This window comes from Scyliorhinus torazame, chromosome 9 (genome assembly GCF_047496885.1).
Source record: "Scyliorhinus torazame isolate Kashiwa2021f chromosome 9, sScyTor2.1, whole genome shotgun sequence".
Lineage (NCBI taxonomy): Eukaryota > Metazoa > Chordata > Chondrichthyes > Carcharhiniformes > Scyliorhinidae > Scyliorhinus > Scyliorhinus torazame.
This window is the reverse complement of record NC_092715.1, coordinates 208,401,648-208,421,593: the sequence shown is the minus strand read 5'-3', so window position 1 is coordinate 208,421,593 and position 19,946 is coordinate 208,401,648. Positions and strand designations below refer to the sequence as shown.

General features: G+C 61.5%; 1 protein-coding gene across 1 annotated transcript in view; it reads right to left on the bottom strand.

Moving 5' to 3' along the window:
* rest (RE1-silencing transcription factor) overlaps nucleotides 1–19,946 on the bottom strand; it is a 66,243-nt gene that overhangs the window by 45,863 nt on the left and 434 nt on the right. The window contains exon 2 of the mRNA XM_072517035.1: nucleotides 9,896–10,767. Within this exon, the coding sequence (XP_072373136.1) occupies nucleotides 9,896–10,757 (862 nt within the window). The 5' untranslated portion in view covers nucleotides 10,758–10,767. The remainder of the gene's footprint in view (nucleotides 1–9,895; nucleotides 10,768–19,946) is intronic.

Genomic DNA, 19,946 nt, shown 5'->3' with positions numbered 1-19,946 from the left:
ATGTGGGGTGAGGAAGGGGAAGGGGGGGGGTGGTGATTTTTCAATTTGTTAATTCTTCGACCCTGTAACTTTTCTCTCTTCCCCTCGTTTGGGGGGGTGGGGGGAAGAGTATGAGGAACTGTGGGCGCCGGTGGGAAGGAAAGGGGAAGGAGAAGGGAAATGCGCCATTAGGGGCGGGGCCGAGTGGGAAACGCGGGCTTTGCTCCCGCACTATGGTAATTGTGGCGGGAACAGGGACGCAGGAAGGAGGGGGCCTCGCACAGTGAGGGGCCGAGGGCAAAGGGGGAAGCCGAGCTCAGCCAGAGTTCGCTGACTTCTGGGAGCAACATGGGGGGTGCAACTACGCTAGAGGGGGATCTAGCGGAGGGGGAGGGGGGGGGGGGGGGAGTTAACTGGGTTGCTGCTGCTAAGGAGAAGGGGGAGCTGTTATGGGACGGGGTGGTCGAGATGGGGGGGGCACCGTCGGTGGGATATACAGGTACGTGGGAATCGGGTGAGGAGCTGGGTTAAAAAAGGGGATGGCTAGTCGACAAGGGCTGATCACGTGGAACGTGAGAGGGCTGAACGGGCCGATTAAAAGGGCACGGGTACTCGCACACCTAAAGAAATTAAAGGCAGATGTGGTTATGTTGCAGGAGACGCACCTGAAACTGATAGACCAGGTCAGACTACGTAAAGGATGGGTGGGGCAGGTGTTTCATTCGGGTTTAGATGCGAAGAATAGGGGGGTGGCTATCTTAGTGGGGAAACGGGTACTGTTTGAGGCAAAGACCATAGTGGCGGATAGTGGGGGTAGATATGTGATGGTGAGTGGCAGATTGCAAGGGGAGGCAGTGGTTCTGGTGAACGTATACGCCCCGAACTGGGATGATGCAAACTTTATGAGGCGTATGTTGGGGCGTATCCCGGACCTGGAGGCGGGAAAGTTGGTAATGGGGGGGGGGGGGGGGGGGGAGACTTCAATACGGTGCTTGATCCAGGGCTGGACCGGTTGAGGTCCAGGACCGGGAGGAGGCCGGCAGCGGCCAGGGTGCTCAAGGACTTCATGGAGCAGATGGGAGGAGTAGACTCCTGGAGATGTATTAGGCCTAGGAGTAAGGAGTTCTCATTTTTCTCCCATGTTCACAAGGTATATTCACGGATAGACTTTTTTGTCTTGGGAAGGGCACTGATTCCGAAGGTGACAGGGACGGAGTATACGGCCATAGCCATTTCGGACCACGCTCCACATTAGGTAGACCTGGAGGTAGGAGAGGAAAAAGAACAGCACCCACTCTGGAGAATGGATATGGGCTTATTGGCGGATGAGGGGGTATGTCTAAGGGTGAGGGGGTGTATCGAAAGGTACTTGGAGCTTAATGACAACGGAGAGGTTCAGGTGGGAGTGGTCTGGGAGGCGTTGAAGGCGGTGGTCAGAGGGGAACTGATATCCATAAGGGCACATAAAGGGAAGCAAGAGGGTAAAGAAAGGGAGCGATTGTTGACAGAACTTCTGAGCGTTGGCAGGCAATATGCAGAGGCACCGGAGGAGGGACTGTACAGGGAAAGACAAAGGTTACATGTGGAGTTTGACCTGCTGACCACGGGTAAGGCAGAGGCACAGTGGAGGAGGGCACAGGGTGTACAGTATGAGTATGGAGAGAAGGCGAGTCGGCTACTGGCCCACCAATTGAGGAAGAGGGGACCGGCGAGGGAGATAGGTGGGGTGAGAGATGAGGAGGGAGAGATGGAACGGGGAGCGGAGAGAGTGAACGGGGTGTTCAAGGCATTCTATGAGAGGTTATATAAGGCTCAGCCCCCGGAAGGGAAGGAGGGAATGATGTGTTTCCTGGATCAGCTGGAATTCCCGAAGGTGGAGGAGCAGGAGAGGGCAGGACTGGGAGCACAGATTGAGATGGAGGAGGTGGTAAAGGGGATTGGGAGCATGCAGGTTGGAAGGCCCCGGGACCGGATGGGTTCCCGGTGGAATTTTATAGGAAATATATGGACCTACTGGCCCCGCTTTTGATGAAAACCTTTAATGAGGCCAGGGAAAGGGGGAAGTTGCCCCCGACTATGTCAGAGGCGACGATATCGCTACTTTTGAAGAAGGAAAAAGACCTGCTGCAGTGTGGGTCCTACAGGCCCATTTCCCTTTTGAACGTAGATGCTAAGCTCCTGGCCAAGGTGATGGCGACGAGGATAGAGGATTGTGTCCCGGGGGTGGTCCACGAGGATCAAACTGGGTTCGTTAAGGGGAGACAGCTGAACACGAACATACGGAGGCTGCTAGGGGTGATAATGATGCCCCCACCAGAGGGGGAGGCGGAGATAGTGGTGGCGATGGACGCCGAGAAAGCATTCGACAGAGTGGAGTGGGACTATCTGTGGGAAATGTTGAGGAGATTTGGTTTTGGAGAAGGGTTTATTGGATGGGTACAGCTGCTATATAGGGCCCCGGTGGCAAGTGTGGTCACGAACAGGCAGAGGTCTGACTACTTCCGTCTTTATAGTGGGACGAGGCAGGGGTGTCCCCTGTCTCCGTTACTGTTTGCATTGGCAATTGAGCCCCTGGCCATAGCACGGAGGGGCTCCAGGAAGTGGAGAGGAGTACTCAGGGGAGGAGAAGAACACCGGGTATCATTGTATGCAGATGATTTATTGCTGTATGTTGCGGACCCGGTGGAGGGGATGCCTGAGATAATGCGGACACTCAGGGAGTTTGGGGAATTCTCGGGGTACAAATTGAATGTGGGGAAGAGTGAGTTGTTTGTGGTGCATTCGGGGGAGCAGAGCAGGGAAATAGATGACTTACCTCTGAGGAAGGTAACAAGAGATTTCCGGTACTTAGGGATTCAGATAGCCAGGAGTTGGGGAACCTTACATAGGCTTAATCTAACACGATTGGTGGAACAGATGGAGGAGGATTTTAAGAGATGGGACATGGTGCCCGTCACTGGTGGGTAGGGTGCAGGCGGTCAAAATGGTAGTCCTCCCGAGATTCCTCTTTGTGTTTCAGTGCCTCCCGGTGATGGTCACGAAGGCTTTTTTCAAGAAAATCGAGAAAAGTGTCATGAGTTTTGTGTGGGCTGGGAAGACCCCGAGAGTGAGGAGGGGGTTTTTGCAGCGTAGCAGGGATAGGGGGGGGACTTAAGTGAGTACTATTGGGCCGCCAATGTCTCAATGGTGTGTAAGTGGATGGGAGAAGGGGAGGGAGCGGCGTGGAAGAGATTGGAGATGGCGTCCTGCAAAGGAACCAGCCTACAAGCACTGGCGACGGCGCCGTTGCCGTTCACCCCAAAGAAATACACCACAAGTCCAGTGGTGTTGGCAACAGTGAAAATTTGGGGGCAGTGGAGACAACATAGGGGAAGGACGGGAGCCTCGGTGCGGTCCCCGATAAGAAATAATCATAGGTTTGTCCCGGGGAAAATAGATGGGGGATTTAGAGCATGGCAGAGAGCTGGGATTGTGCAATTGAGGGATCTGTTCTTAGACGGGACGTTTGCGAGTCTGGGAGCACTGACGGAAAAATATGGGTTGCCCCAAGGGAATGCATTTCGGTACATGCAACTGAGGGCTTGTGCGAGGCAACAGGTGAGGGAATTCCCGCAGCTCCCGACGCAGGAGATTCAGGATAGAGTGATCTCAGGGACATGGGTGGGGGATGGTAGGGTGTCAGATATATACAGGGAAATGAGAGACGAGGGGGAGATCATGGTGGATGAGCTGAAGGGAAAATGGGAAGAAGAGCTGGGGGAAGAGATTGAAGAGGGGCTGTGGGCAGATGCCCTACGTAGGGTGAACTCTTCGTCCTCGTGCGCCAGGCTTAGCCTGATACAATTCAAGGTTTTGCACAGGGCGCATATGACCGGAGTAAGGCTCAGTAAATTTTTCGGGGTAGAGGATAGGTGTGGGAGATGCTCGAGAAGCCTGGCAAACCACACCCACATGTTTTGGTCATGCCCGGCACTGCATGGGGTTCTGGGTGGGGGTGGCGAATGTGCTTTCAAGGGTGGTGGGGGTCCGGGTCGAGCCAAGCTGGGGGTTGGCTATATTTGGGGTTGCAGAAGAGCTGGGAGTGCAGGAGGCGAGAGAGGCAGATGTTTTGGCCTTTGCGTCCCTAGTAGCTCGGCGAAGGATATTGCTTATGTGGAAGGAAGCCAAACCCCTGGGCGTGGAGACCTGGATAAACGACATGGCAGGGTTTATAAAACTAGAACGGATAAAGTTTGCACTAAGGGGTTCGGCGCAAGGGTTCACCAGGCGGTGGCAACCGTTCATTGACTACCTCGCAGAACAATAAAGGAAATGGGAAGGTAACAGCAGCAACCCAGGGGGGAGGGGGTTTGGGCTCGGGCGGGTCCTCAGGGGTGTTTATGTATAGATATTTGTACTTGGTTATGTACATTGGATTGTTTGATTTTATTATTTGGGAGAGTTATTATTTTTATTATGGCAGTTGCCATTTAGTATATATAATATTTACTTATTTGTTAAAAAACGGTCGCTGTTATTTATATTGTTTTGTTGCTGTAAAGAGGGAAAAACCTTTGTACTGTTTTGTTTGGCCGAAAAATTTGAATAAAATATATATATTTTTTTAAAATGTGATTATGATCCCATCGCCTGAGGAGGGTACTGGAGGTAGTGGTCTCTGTGGATGCTGAGAAGGCTTTCAATCGGGTGGAATAGAGGTACCTGCTCAAGATCTTGGGATGGGTTGGGTTTGGCCCGAAATTTGTGGCTTGTGTGCGTCTGTTGCATGTGGCCCCGGTGGTGAGTGTACGGAAAAATTAGATGAGTTTGCGGGGCTTTGCGTTGCACAGGGGAACGAGGCAGGGGTGTCTGCTGTCGCCGCTGCTGTTCGCATTGGCGATAAGAGCCCATGGCAATGGCTCTTAGGAGGACAGTGGAGTGGCAGGGGATCGTGAAGGGGAGTAGGTCGCTGTATGGCCTGTTGCTGTCTGTGTCGGACTCACTGGAGAATATGGGGAGAATTATGGATATACTGGAGAGGTTTGGGGTCAATTCGGGATAGGAGTTAGACGTCAGGAAGATTCACAGTATTCCCTGTGAATGCGGAGGGTCGGGGAGCCAACCTGGGGGCGTTGCCATTTAGGGTAGCCAGGGATAATTTTAGGTATTTCGGTGACGGGAGAGTTCCACAAGTGGAATCTGACAACGTTGATGAAGGAGGTTGGGGGGGATTTTAGGAGGCTGGATGCATCCACCTGACATTGACGCGGAGGGTCCATTTGGTCAAGATGAATGTGCTGCCGAGGTTCCCGTTTGTATTCCAGACTCTCCCAATCTTTATCCCCAAGGCTTTTTTCCGGAAATTAGAGGCAGTGATCTTGGAGTTTGTATGGGCGGGGCAAGTGCCAAGGGTAAAGACGGCCCTGTTACAGAGGCAGAAAGGGGGGCTGGGGAGGGGGGGGGGTTTAGCTCAGTGGGCTAGACAGCTGGTTTGTGATGTAGAACAAGGCCAGCAGCGCGGGTTCAATTCCCGTACCAGCTGAGAATTCTGAATTCTCCCTCCGTGTACCCGAACAGGCGCCGGAATGTGGCGACTAGGGGTTTTTCACAGTAACTTTAATGCAGTGTTAATGTAAGCCTACTTGTGACAATAAAAAGATTATCAGTGGGCTAAACAGCTGGTTTGTAATGCAGAACAAGGCTTTTCACAGTAACTTCACACTTGTGACAATAAAAGATTATTATTATTATTGCCGTACCCAACCCTGCTGCATTACTACTGGGTAGCGAACATGGAGAAGGTAAGATGGTGGTGGGAGAGGGAGGGGTTAGGATAGAGGAGGGTCCAGCCTGAGGGCCATGGTGACAGCGTTGCTTCCGCTGGCGCCTGGGAGGTATACGGTGAGCCTGGTGGTACAGTGAGAACAGTGACTGCGGCCGTTTTGGATGGCCCTAACAAAGGAAACCCCGGAGTGCAGGGGCACATCCACAAAGAAAGTATGATTGATCCCATAGGAAGTGGAGGATGGAGGGGGGAACAGAAACCCCTCCATCAGGATAGCCACCTGGAACTATAAGGGACTCAATGGCCCAGTGAAAAGATCCAGAGTCTTCGCCCACCTGAAAAGTATGAAAGCCGACATGGTCTTCCTCCAACAGACGTACTTGAGGGAGAAGGACCGACTGCGGGTAATGAAGGACTGGCTAGGGATCTGGGAACATTAATGGAGCAGATGAGGGCAGTGGACCCACGGCGATTATTGCATCCAGGTGAGAAGGAATTCCCGTTCTTCTTACCAGTACACAAGGTCTATATTCACATTGACTTCTACGTAGTGGGAAAATTGGTGCTTCCAGAAATAGTCAGAGTGGTATACACCACAATTGTAATCTCCAACCACGTTCCACATTACATGGATGTGAGGTTGGAGAAGGGCCATGCCCAATGCCCCATATGGATGTTGGACATGACCCTCTTGGCCAACAAGGTCTTCTGTCAGAAAACATCACAGGCCATAGGCGAGTATGTTACAAACAACCGGAACAGGGAATTCTCACCTTCCCCGTTCTGGGAAGCACTGAAGGCTGTGATCAGGGGAGAAATTATTGCCTACAAGGCACATAGAGGTAGGGAAGAGGGCAGCTGGGCAACAACTGATAGACTCCACATTGAAGGTTGGCAGTAGGTACTCAGAGGACCCAACCGTAGAGCTCCTGGCAGAGAGGAAGAAGCTACAAATGGACTTTAATCTGCTATCCACCCGGAGAACAGTGTACCTTCTATGAGCACGGAAAGAAGGCTAGCCGCCTGCTGGATCACTAGCTGAGAAAGCAAGCAGCCACATGGGAAATAGCGCAGGTGAATGATAGCCGAACCAAAAAAAGGTCAACAAAGCTTTCGAGGCCTTCTACTGTACACCTCCGAGCCCCCCGACGGGGAATGAAACGGTTCCTCAATGGACTGGACATGCCAGTCGTGGGGGATGATAGACAGATGAAGCTGGAAGCACAAATAGGACTGGGCGAGATCATGGAGAGCAACAACTCCATGCAGGCGGGGAAGGCGCTGGGACCCAAAGGGTTCCCGGCGGACCTTTTCAAAAAATTCATGCCGGCTCTCACCCTGCACCTGTGGGAGATGTTCACAGACTCACGAGCGAGGGGCACCCTGCCTCCAACTCTAACACAGGCCACCGTATCGTGGATTCCCAAAAAGACAAAGGTCCAATGGATCATACAGACCCATTTCGCTGCTCAATGTGGAGATGAAAATACTCGCAAAAGTCCTGGCGAAGAGAATGGAGAAGTGAGTGCCAGAGGTGGTCACAGAAGACCAGACAGGCTTTGTTAAAGGTAGACAGCTAACTGCGAACATCAGACGGCACTTGAATGTGATACTGACCCCATCCAGTGAAGAGAACACCAGAAGTGATCGTCTCCCTAGATGCAGAGAAGGCCTTCGGCCGAGTCAAGTGGAAGTACCTCATGAAGGTACCAGAGTGGTTTGGGCCGGGGACAGAGTTCGGCCGAAAATGAACAATCTAACTTTTACCAATGTACAGTGTTAAAATGTAAACTTGTGGTTTTTTTCATGAAATGTACAAAATAGATTATAAAATGTGTTACCATACTGAATAAAACCCGTAGTGTTAAAAAAACAAAGTCAGAAGTGGGGATGTTCGCTGATGACTGCGAACGGTACTGAAGCAGTCCATGTCCAAATGCAGCAAGAAACGGACAATATTCAGCTTGGGCTGACAAGTGGCAAGCTGCATTTGCATCACACAAGTGCCAGGCAATGGCCATCTCCTCCAAGAGAGAATCTAACCATCAAGGTTCATAACACAGCACCTTCCAAACCCATGACCACTACCATCTAGAAGGACAAGAGCAGCAGATACCTGGGAACTCAGGGCGGCACGATGGTGCAGTGATTAACACTGCTGCCTACGGCGCTGAGGACCCGGCTTCGATCCCGGCCCCAGGTCACTGTCTGTGTGGAGGTTGCACATTCTCCCCATGACTGCGTGGGTCTCACCCCCACAACCCAAAGATGTGCAGGTTAGGTGGATTGGCCACGCTAAATTATCCCTTAAATGGAAAAAAAAAATTGGGTACTCCAAATTTATTTTTTAAAAAGATACCTGGGAACCTCACCACCTGCAGGTTCCCCTTCAAGTCACTCCTCACCCCAACTTGGAAATATATCGTTGTTCCTTCACTGCCGCTGGGTCAAAATCCTGGAACTCCCTGCCGGACAGTACCGTGGGTGTACCTATACCTCGGGGACTGCAGCGGTTCAAGAAGGCAGCTCACCACCACCTTCTGATGGGCAGTAAATGCTGGCCTAGCCAGCGACGCCCACATCTCGTCAAATTAATTTTAAAAAAATTACTTTGGGCAGCACGGTGGTGCAGTGGTTACCACTGCAGCCTCACGGCACCGAGTTCGATCCGGGCTCTGGGTCACTGTCCGTGTGGCAAAAATGTGCAAGCGAGGTGGATTGGCCATGCCCCTTAATTGGAAAAAAATGAATTGGGTACTCTAAATTTTTTTTTAAATTACTTTGAAATAAGGCCCTGTAAATTCTGGTAGGTAAATGTAAAAAGTCTCAAGTACTATTTTGACTTCCTGATATGCTGGCTAACCAACATCAGTTTTCTCACTGCTTTTTTCAGTACCTTGTGTTCAAATTGCCAAGTGCGTTTCCAACCTAATAACTGTGACTATGTTCGATTGGCTGTAATACATTTTGGGACATCTTGGAGGTGCAATATAAAGCAAGTCCTAGAGCGGGTAAATGGAGTTGAAATCAGCCATGATTGAATGGTGGAGTGGACTCGATGGGCCGAATGGCCTTACTTCTGCTCCTATGTCTTATGGTCTAAGTCTTTCTTACTTTTACATCCTTGCCACCTTCTGCCAATTCTGCAAATGATTCAAAATGATCCCAAACAAGCCTCTGTACTGAGATTATTCTGCAGCATTAATGTAAGCATGGTAGCACAGTGGTTAGCACAGTTGTTTCACAGCTTCAGGGTCCCAGGTGTGATTCCCGGCTTGGGTGACTGTCTGTGCGGAGTCTGCACGTTCTCCCAGTGACTGCGTGGATTTCCTCCGGTTTCCTCCCACAGTCCAAAGAAGTGCAGGTTAGGTGGATTGGCCATGATAAATTGCCCTTAGTCCAAAAAGGTGAGGTGGAGTTACTGGGTTACGGGGACAGGGTGGAGGCGTGGACTTAAGTGGGGTGCTCTTCCCAAGAGCCGGTGCAGACTCGATGGGCCGAATGGCCTCCTTCTGCACTGTAAATTCTATGATTCTGTGTACATAAATATTTTGTAGATAAGTAATTTAAGGATTTGAAACAAACAGCAATGCTGATGCTGCATCAAAAGGCATGTCACATGACCTCCAAATCTACTTTTTGTACTACCTCTTACTAATATGACCACTCTACCTTATTTTTGGCAGAATTGGTGTGTTTTAATACACTGCCCCAGCTTGGCTCATTCAGCAACACACCTGCCCAAGTCAAGCATCATTCAAGATTTGAGCACCAATCTAGACTGACACTTCAGTGCAGTACTGAGGAACAGGTGAACCATCGGTGCTGTCTGTTGAATTGAGATATTAAACCCACCTACCTGATCTTAAAGATCCCCACCACTAACTGAAGAAGAGGGAGATCTCCTAGTGTTATATCAACATTCCCCTATTAACCACCATGACCAAGTTCAGTTAAGCTGGTGATTGATCTCATTTGGTAGATTATTTGGTCTTTGCTGTGTGCAATTTGCAGATGCACCGCCTACATAGTAACTTGAAACGTAACTCATTGCTTGCATGGGATGCGATAAAATTATTTCTTTGAAAATATAGCATTAAACAATTCCCGCACAATCTCATGACTTGCTTTCCAGAACAAATGAAGCCATACCTGTGTGTGTTCGCATGTGCTGCACGTAATTGTTCTTTCTGTCAGAGAAATAAGAGCACTGTGAACAAGTATAAACCTTGCGGGGAAAGTGGTTCCGCAAATGCTTTTTCCAGTGATATTCACTGACAGTAGTGTATGTGCAGATGATACATTTATAAACTTTCTCGTTCTCTCCAACTTTGTCATGATGTTTGAGATGTGCCAAATAATGATCGTATCGGTTTGTGTTATATCCACATCTATCGCAGCGAATGGGACCTTTCGAAATATCAGTCTCTTCAGGAAGAGGATCTGGAACTTGGGATTTGGTTTGTTTTTCTGCATTTTCCTCAACAATAAACTTTTTGGCACTATGTACTTTGATGTGATGCACAAATTCCACCTCGGTCTCTGCTTCATACTGGCAGGGGCGACAGCGAAATGGTTTGGATTTTTTCCCCTTGTCAGCCAAGCTCTCCTGATTCACCACTTCTGTTGAATCTGCACCCGAGTCGCAATTGTCTTGGGAAGAATTCTCAGAACTGTCCTTTGTTGGAATACTTGGTAGAACGGAATTTTCTGCACTTCGACTTTCAGATTGCAATGCATCGTTCACATCAGTTCTCAAATCATCCTCATTGTCTGATAAATTGTCATTCACCGTTTTTAATTCTGCCATCTGTCTATCCTCCCCCTGATAATCGTAACAGCTTATGTCACCAGTTAAGGCAACATTTGCCAACATAACCAGCTGTGGTGCTGCAGTCAAGTCATTCTTGGAAAGATAATTAAGCCCACAGATTTCCTCGTCTGAAGAAATTCCAACACTGGAGTGAGAAAACATACTGGTCCCACTTGCTTGCTCAAGTACTTCTGCAGCCATCTTTGATTCGCTGTGTGTAAAAGCACAAAATGATCTGAATAAATTGGCTGTTGATCGAGTCCACAAATTAAAATCTGACAAGTTCCGTTATTTTGCAGCATCAATTCAGTTAGATTTCTGCACCAAGAAACTTGCACAAAGGTAAAGCACTTGAGGTTGTATAGATATGTTAATTTTTTTAAAAAAAATTTCGAGTGCCCAATTCATTTTATCCAACTAAGGGGTAATCCACCTACCCTGTACATCTTTGGGTTGTGGGGGCGAAACCCACGCAAACACGGGGAGAATGTCCAAACTCCACACGGACAGTGACCCAGAGCCGGGATCGAACCTGGGACCTCAGCGCCGTGAAGCAGCACTGCTAGCCACTGCATCACCGTGCTGTCCCGTACAGATATCTTCATATAGTAAATTGCAAATACCTAACTGTTTCAAACAGGACTGCACATGTTTGTTAAATTAAAAGAAAACTTTCTTTATATGTGACAACTTTGGATCACTTACTGAGGCTCAATACAGAGGAAAACTCCAGATTAAACCCAGTTTGAAAAGATTAGTCATCATAAGTTCTAAATGTCAGCAGAATAATGCTCTTTATAGGCCTGGGTACCAGCAAACAGTTATAAAGCAAACTGAAAGTTTCAACCAACTTTGAATTGACCACAGTTCAAGATGTGGGTTTCAAACCACTTTAGAAAATCCTGAAGTGCTGCTCTTACTTAAGAAAACATTAGGAGGGGGAGTGGCAGGAGGGACAAAGAGGAGACAGGAGGGGTGGAAGGGGGGAGGTGGGTCGCGAGGATCAGGCAAAAGGCAGGAGACGGGGAACGGTGAGGCAGTGGCAGACAGTGGTGAGGATAGCAAGAGGGTGCCAGGGGCGAGAGGGAGGAGGGCTGGAGTAGCAGAGGGCACTGGGGAAGGGAGGGGGAGCCGAGGGCGCCGGGGGAGGGAGGGGGCGCCGGGGGAGGGAGGGGGCGCCGGGGGAGGGAGGGGGGCGCCGGGGAGGGAGGGGGGGCGCCGGGGGAGGGAGGGGGGCGCCGGGGGAGGGAGGGGGGCGCCGGGGGAGGGAGGGGGGCGCCGGGGGAGGGAGGGGGGCGCCGGGGGAGGGAGGGGAGGGCTGCCGAGGGAGGGAGGGAAGGGCTGCCGAGGGAGGGAGGGAAGGGCTGCCGAGGGAGGGAGGGAAGGGGAGCCGTGGGAGGGAGGGGGAGCCGTGGGAGGGAGGGGGAGCCGAGGGAGGGAGGGGGAGCCGAGGGAGGGAGGGGGAGCCGAGGGAGGGAGGGGGAGCCGAGGGAGGGAGGGGGAGCCGAGGGAGGGAGGGGGGGGGGGGAGCCGAGGGAGGGCCGAGGGAGGGAGGTGGAGCCGAGGGAGGGAGGGGGAGCCGAGGGAGGGAGGGGGAGCCGTGGGAGGGAGGGGGAGCCGTGGGAGGGAGGGGGAGCCGTGGGAGGGAGGGGGAGCCGTGGGAGGGAGGGGGAGCCGTGGGAGGGAGGGGGAGCCGTGGGAGGGAGGGGGAGCCGTGGGAGGGAGGGGGAGCCGTGGGAGGGAGGGGGAGCCGTGGGAGGGAGGGGGAGCCGTGGGAGGGAGGGGGAGCCGAGGGAGGGAGGGGGAGCTGTGGGAGGGAGGGGGAGCCGAGGGAGGGAGCGGGAGCCGAGGGAGGGAGCGGGAGCCGAGGGAGGGAGAGCTGGAGGAGGGAGAGGGAGCCGAGGGCGCCAGGTGAGGGAGCCGATGGAGGGAGAGTGACCGGGGGAAGGAACGGGCTCTAGACAATTGCTGCCAATCACGCATGCGCGGCCAGCGCGGCGCTGGTCGGGGGCCATTGTAAAAGGCCCCCCGCATCGATTCTCCGGCGACAACTGGCCGAGTTCCCGCCAGCGTGGTTCACTCCAGCGGACACTTCCGCGGCCGCCCAGCTGTGTTTGTGGGGTCCGTCACCGGGGGGGGGGGGGGGGTGGCCTCCAATGCAGCCAGGCTCGCAATGGGGGCCACCGTGATCTTGGGGGGAGGCCTATATTGTTGGGGCTGGCCCGCGTTGTGGATCAGCCATGTTGCGCGGGGCCACCGCCACGGGCGGTGTCGCGGGCATGCGCAAACCCGCGGCCAAAAGTGCAGGGCACCGTATCGGCAGCTGGAGCTGCGTGGACTACTCCAGGGCCCTGCTAGCCCCCTTCTAGACGGAGAAGCACTCTGGAATTCAAGAAAAAAAATCCAGAGTGATTCGCTCCCATTTTCTCACAGGCGTGGGGACATAGCCCCATCATCACAGAAATCCGTCCACTAACTGGGGACGGAGGGGCACCATTTGGCAGAGAGAAGGAGGAGCAGAGTCGGGAGGGGAAAAGGAATGGAAGGGCACAGTCTGGGAGGGAGGCGCACAGTCGGGGGGCGGGGGGAGGGGGGAGGCGCACTGTCGGGGGGGGGGGGGAAGGCGCACAGTCGGGGGGGGGGAAGGCGCACAGTCGGGGGGGGGGGGGAAGGCGCACAGTCGGGGGGGGGGGAAGGCGCACAGTCGGGGGGGGGAAGGCGCACAGTCGGGGGGGGGGAAGGCGCGCAGTCGGGGGGGGGGGGAAGGCGCGCAGTCGGGGGGGGGAAGGCGCGCAGTCGGGGGGGGGAAGGCGCGCAGTCGGGGGGGGGGAAGGCGCGCAGTCGGGGGGGGGGGAAGGCGCGCAGTCGGGGGGGGGGAAGGCGCACAGTCGGGGGGGGGAAGGCGCACAGTCGGGGGGGGGGAAGGCGCACAGTCGGGGGGGGAAGGCGCACAGTCGGGGGGGGGGGAAGGCGCACAGTCGGGGGGGGGAGAAGGCGCGCAGTCGGGGGGGGGGGAAGGCGCGCAGTCGGGGGGGGGGAAGGCGCGCAGTCGGGGGGGGGAAGGCGCGCAGTCGGGGGGGGGGAAGGCGCGCAGTCGGGGGGGGGGAAGACGCGCAGTCGGGGGGGGGGAAGACGCGCAGTCGGGGGGGGGAAGGCGCGCAGTCGGGGGGGGGGAAGGCGCGCAGTCGGGGGGGGAAGGCGCGCAGTCGGGGGGGGGAAGGCGCGCAGTCGGGGGGGGGGAAGGCGCGCAGTCGGGGGGCGCAGTCGGGGGGGGGAAGGAGCGCAGTCGGGGGGGGGGAAGGAGCGCAGTCGGGGGGGGGAAGGCGCGCAGTCGGGGGGGGGGGAAGGCGCGCAGTCGGGGGGGGGAAGGCGCGCAGTCGGGGGGCGCAGTCGGGGGGGGGAAGGAGCGCAGTCGGGGGGGGGAAGGAGCGCAGTCGGGGGGGGGGAAGGCGCGCAGTCGGGGGGGGGGGAAGGCGCGCAGTCGGGGGGGGGGAAGGCGCGCAGTCGGGGGGGGGAAGGCGCGCAGTCGGGGGGGGGGAAGGCGCGCAGTCGGGGGGGGGGAAGACGCGCAGTCGGGGGGGGGGAAGACGCGCAGTCGGGGGGGGGAAGGCGCGCAGTCGGGGGGGGGGAAGGCGCGCAGTCGGGGGGGGAAGGCGCGCAGTCGGGGGGGGGAAGGCGCGCAGTCGGGGGGGGGAAGGCGCGCAGTCGGGGGGCGCAGTCGGGGGGGGAAGGAGCGCAGTCGGGGGGGGGGAAGGAGCGCAGTCGGGGGGGGGAAGGCGCGCAGTCGGGGGGGGGGGAAGGCGCGCAGTCGGGGGGGGGAAGGCGCGCAGTCGGGGGGCGCAGTCGGGGGGGGGAAGGAGCGCAGTCGGGGGGGGGAAGGAGCGCAGTCGGGGGGGGGGAAGGCGCGCAGTCGGGGGGGGGGAAGGCGTGCAGTCGGGGGGGGGGAAGGCGCGCAGTCGGGGGGGGGGGCAGGCGCGCAGTCGGGGGGGGGAAGGCGCGCAGTCGGGGGGGAGAGGCGCGCAGTCGGGGGGAGAGGCGCGCAGTCGGGGGGAGAGGCGCACAGTCGGGGGGAGAGGCGCACAGTCGGGGGGCGCAGTCGGGGGGGGAAGGAGCGCAGTCGGGGGGGGAAGGAGCGCAGTCGGGGGGGGGGAAGGCGCGCAGTCGGGGGGGGGGGAAGGCGCGCAGTCGGGGGGGGGGGCAGGCGCGCAGTCGGGGGGGGGTAGGCGCGCAGTCGGGGGGGAGGCGCGCAGTCGGGGGGGGAGGCGCGCAGTCGGGGGGAGAGGCGCGCAGTCGGGGGGAGAGGCGCGCAGTCGGGGGGAGAGGCGCGCAGTCGGGGGGAGAGGCGCGCAGTCGGGGGGAGAGGCGCGCAGTCGGGGGGAGAGGCGCGCAGTCGGGGGGAGAGGCGCGCAGTCGGGGGGAGAGGCGCGCAGTCGGGGGGAGAGGCGCGCAGTCGGGGGGAGAGGCGCGCAGTCGGGGGGAGAGGCGCGCAGTCGGGGGGAGAGGCGCGCAGTCGGGGGGAGAGGCGCGCAGTCGGGGGGAGAGGCGCGCAGTCGGGGGGAGAGGCGCGCAGTCGGGGGGAGAGGCGCGCAGTCGGGGGGAGAGGCGCGCAGTCGGGGGGAGAGGCGCGCAGTCGGGGGGAGAGGCGCGCAGTCGGGGGGAGAGGCGCGCAGTCGGGGGGAGAGGCGCGCAGTCGGGGGGAGAGGCGCGCAGTCGGGGGGAGAGGCGCGCAGTCGGGGGGAGAGGCGCGCAGTCGGGGGGAGAGGCGCGCAGTCGGGGGGAGAGGCGCGCAGTCGGGGGGAGAGGCGCGCAGTCGGGGGGAGAGGCGCGCAGTCGGGGGGAGAGGCGCGCAGTCGGGGGGAGAGGCGCGCAGTCGGGGGAGAGGCGCGCAGTCGGGGGGAGAGGCGCGCAGTCGGGGGGAGAGGCGCGCAGTCGGGGGGAGAGGCGCGCAGTCGGGGGGAGAGGCGCGCAGTCGGGGGGAGAGGCGCGCAGTCGGGGGGAGAGGCGCGCAGTCGGGGGGAGAGGCGCGCAGTCGGGGGGAGAGGCGCGCAGTCGGGGGGAGAGGCGCGCAGTCGGGGGGAGAGGCGCGCAGTCGGGGGGAGAGGCGCGCAGTCGGGGGGAGAGGCGCGCAGTCGGGGGGAGAGGCGCGCAGTCGGGGGGAGAGGCGCGCAGTCGGGGGGAGAGGCGCGCAGTCGGGGGGAGAGGCGCGCAGTCGGGGGGAGAGGCGCGCAGTCGGGGGGAGAGGCGCGCAGTCGGGGGGAGAGGCGCGCAGTCGGGGGGAGAGGCGCGCAGTCGGGGGGAGAGGCGCGCAGTCGGGGGGAGAGGCGCGCAGTCGGGGGGAGAGGCGCGCAGTCGGGGGGAGAGGCGCGCAGTCGGGGGGAGAGGCGCGCAGTCGGGGGGAGAGGCGCGCAGTCGGGGGGAGAGGCGCGCAGTCGGGGGGAGAGGCGCGCAGTCGGGGGGAGAGGCGCGCAGTCGGGGGGAGAGGCGCGCAGTCGGGGGGAGAGGCGCGCAGTCGGGGGGAGAGGCGCGCAGTCGGGGGGAGAGGCGCGCAGTCGGGGGGAGAGGCGCGCAGTCGGGGGGAGAGGCGCGCAGTCGGGGGGAGAGGCGCGCAGTCGGGGGGAGAGGCGCGCAGTCGGGGGAGAGGCGCGCAGTCGGGGGGAGAGGCGCGCAGTCGGGGGGAGAGGCGCGCAGTCGGGGGGAGAGGCGCGCAGTCGGGGGGAGAGGCGCGCAGTCGGGGGGAGAGGCGCGCAGTCGGGGGGAGAGGCGCGCAGTCGGGGGGAGAGGCGCGCAGTCGGGGGGAGAGGCGCGCAGTCGGGGGGAGAGGCGCGCAGTCGGGGGGAGAGGCGCGCAGTCGGGGGGAGAGGCGCGCAGTCGGGGGGAGAGGCGCGCAGTCGGGGGGAGAGGCGCGCAGTCGGGGGGAGAGGCGCGCAGTCGGGGGGAGAGGCGCGCAGTCGGGGGGAGAGGCGCGCAGTCGGGGGGAGAGGCGCGCAGTCGGGGGGAGAGGCGCGCAGTCGGGGGGAGAGGCGCGCAGTCGGGGGGAGAGGCGCGCAGTCGGGGGGAGAGGCGCGCAGTCGGGGGGAGAGGCGCGCAGTCGGGGGGAGAGGCGCGCAGTCGGGGGGAGAGGCGCGCAGTCGGGGGGAGAGGCGCGCAGTCGGGGGGAGAGGCGCGCAGTCGGGGGGAGAGGCGCGCAGTCGGGGGGAGAGGCGCGCAGTCGGGGGGAGAGGCGCGCAGTCGGGGGGAGAGGCGCGCAGTCGGGGGGAGAGGCGCGCAGTCGGGGGGAGAGGCGCGCAGTCGGGGGGAGAGGCGCGCAGTCGGGGGGAGAGGCGCGCAGTCGGGGGGAGAGGCGCGCAGTCGGGGGGAGAGGCGCGCAGTCGGGGGGAGAGGCGCGCAGTCGGGGGGAGAGGCGCGCAGTCGGGGGGAGAGGCGCGCAGTCGGGGGGAGAGGCGCGCAGTCGGGGGGGAGAGGCGCGCAGTCGGGGGGAGAGGCGCGCAGTCGGGGGGAGAGGCCGCAGTCGGGGGAGAGGCGCGCAGTCGGGGGGAGAGGCGCGCAGTCGGGGGGAGAGGCGCGCAGTCGGGGGGAGAGGCGCGCAGTCGGGGGAGAGAGGCGCGCAGTCGGGGGGAGAGGCGCGCAGTCGGGGGGAGAGGCGCGCAGTCGGGGGGAGAGGCGCGCAGTCGGGGGGGAGAGGCGCGCAGTCGGGGGGAGAGGCGCGCAGTCGGGGGGAGAGGCGCGCAGTCGGGGGAGAGGCGCGCAGTCGGGGGGAGAGGCGCGCAGTCGGGGGGAGAGGCGCGCAGTCGGGGGGAGAGGCGCGCAGTCGGGGGGGGCGGCAGTCGGGGGAGAGGCGCGCAGTCGGGGGGAGAGGCGCGCAGTCGGGGGGAGAGGCGCGCAGTCGGGGGGAGAGGCGCGCAGTCGGGGGGAGAGGCGCGCAGTCGGGGGGAGAGGCGCGCAGTCGGGGGGAGAGGCGCGCAGTCGGGGGGGGAGAGGCGCGCAGTCGGGGGGAGAGGCGCGCCAGTCGGGGGGAGAGGCGCGCAGTCGGGGGGAGAGGCGCGCAGTCGGGGGGAGAGGCGCGCAGTCGGGGGGAGAGGCGCGCAGTCGGGGGGAGAGGCGCGCAGTCGGGGGGAGAGGCGCGCAGTCGGGGGGAGAGGCGCGCAGTCCGGGGGAGAGGCGCGCAGTCGGGGGGTAGAGGCGCGCAGTCGGGGGGAGAGGCGCGCAGTCGGGGGGAGAGGCGCGCAGTCGGGGGAGAGGCGCCAGTCGGGGGGAGAGGCGCGCAGTCGGGGGGAGAGGCGCGCAGTCGGGGGGAGAGGCGCGCAGTCGGGGGGAGAGGCGCGCAGTCGGGGGGAGAGGGCGCGCAGTCGGGGGGAGAGGCGCGCAGTCGGGGGGAGAGGCGCGCAGTCGGGGGGAGAGGCGCGCAGTCGGGGGGAGAGGCGCGCAGTCGGGGGGAGAGGCGCGCAGTCGGGGGGAGAGGCAGCGCAGTCGGGGGGAGAGGCGCGCAGTCGGGGGGAGAGGCGCGCAGTCGGGGGGAGAGGCGCGCCCAGTCGGGGGGAGAGGCGCGCAGTCGGGGGGAGAGGCGCGCAGTCGGGGGGGAGAGGCGCGCAGTCGGGGGGAGAGGCGCGCAGTCGGGGGGAGAGGCGCGCAGTCGGGGGAGAGGCGCGCAGTCGGGGGGAGAGGCGCGCAGTCGGGGGAGAGGCGCGCAGTCGGGGGGAGAGGCGCGCAGTCGGGGGGAGAGGCGCGCAGTCGGGGGGAGAGGCGCGCAGTCGGGGGGAGAGGCGCGCAGTCGGGGGGAGAGGCGCGCAGTCGGGGGGAGAGGCGCGCAGTCGGGGGGAGAGGCGCGCAGTCGGGGGGAGAGGCGCGCAGTCGGGGGAGAGGCGCGCAGTCGGGGGGAGAGGCGCGCAGTCGGGGGGAGAGGCGCGCAGTCGGGGGGAGAGGCGCGCAGTCGGGGGGAGAGGCGCGCAGTCGGGGGGAGAGGCGCGCAGTCGGGGGAGAGGCGCGCAGTCGGGGGGAGAGGCGCGCAGTCGGGGGGGAGAGGCGCGCAGTCGGGGGGAGAGGCGCGCAGTCGGGGGGAGAGGCGCGCAGTCGGGGGAGAGGCGCGCAGTCGGGGGAGAGCGCGCAGTCGGGGGAGAGGCGCGCAGTCGGGGGAGAGGCGCGCAGTCGGGGGAGAGGCGCGCAGTCGGGGGGAGAGGCGCGCAGTCGGGGGGAGAGGCGCGCAGTCGGGGGGAGAGGCGCGCAGTCGGGGGGAGAGGCGCGCAGTCGGGGGGAGAGGCGCGCAGTCGGGGAGAGGCGCACAGTCGGGGGGAGAGGCGCACAGTCGGGGGAGAGGCGCGCAGTCGGGGGGAGAGGCGCGCAGTCGGGGGGAGAGGCGCGCAGTCGGGGGGAGAGGCGCACAGTCGGGGGGAGAGGCGCACAGTCGGGGGGAGAGGCGCACAGTCGGGGGGAGAGGCGCACAGTCGGGGGGAGAGGCGCACAGTCGGGGGGAGAGGCGCACAGTCGGGGGGAGAGGCGCACAGTCGGGGGGAGAGGCGCACAGTCGGGGGGAGAGGCGCACAGTCGGGGGGAGAGGCGCACAGTCGGGGGAGAGGCGCACAGTCGGGGGGGAGAGGCCGCACAGTCGGGGGGAGAGGCGCACAGTCGGGGGGAGAGGCGCACAGTCGGGGGAGAGGCGCACAGTCGGGGGGAGAGGCGCACAGTCGGGGGGAGAGGCGCACAGTCGGGGGGAGAGGCGCACAGTCGGGGGGAGAGGCGCACAGTCGGGGGGGAGAGGCGCACAGTCGGGGGGAGAGGCGCACAGTCGGGGGGAGAGGCGCACAGTCGGGGGGAGAGGCGCACAGTCGGGGGGAGAGGCGCACAGTCGGGGGGGAGGCGCACAGTCGGGGGGGAGAGGCGCACAGTCGGGGGGGAGGCGCACAGTCGGGGGGGAGGCGCACAGTCGGGGGGGAGAGGCGCACAGTCGGGGGGAGAGGCGCACAGTCGGGGGGAGGCGCACAGTCGGGGGGAGAGGCGCACAGTCGGGGGGGAGAGGCGCACAGTCGGGGGGGGAGGCGCACAGTCGGGGGGGGAGGCGCACAGTCGGGGGGGGAGGCGCACAGTCGGGGGGGGAGGCGCACAGTCGGGGGGGGAGGCGCACAGTCGGGGGGGGAGGCGCACAGTCGGGGGGGGAGGCGCACAGTCGGGGGGGGAGGCGCACAGTCGGGGGGGAGAGGCGCACAGTCGGGGGGAGAGGCGCACAGTCGGGGGGGGAGAGGCGCACAGTCGGGGGGGAGAGGCGCACAGTCGGGGGGGAGAGGCGCACAGTCGGGGGGAGAGGCGCACAGTCGGGGGGAGAGGCGCACAGTCGGGGGGAGAGGCGCACAGTCGGGGGGAGAGGCGCACAGTCGGGGGGGGGGGAGAGGCGCACAGTCG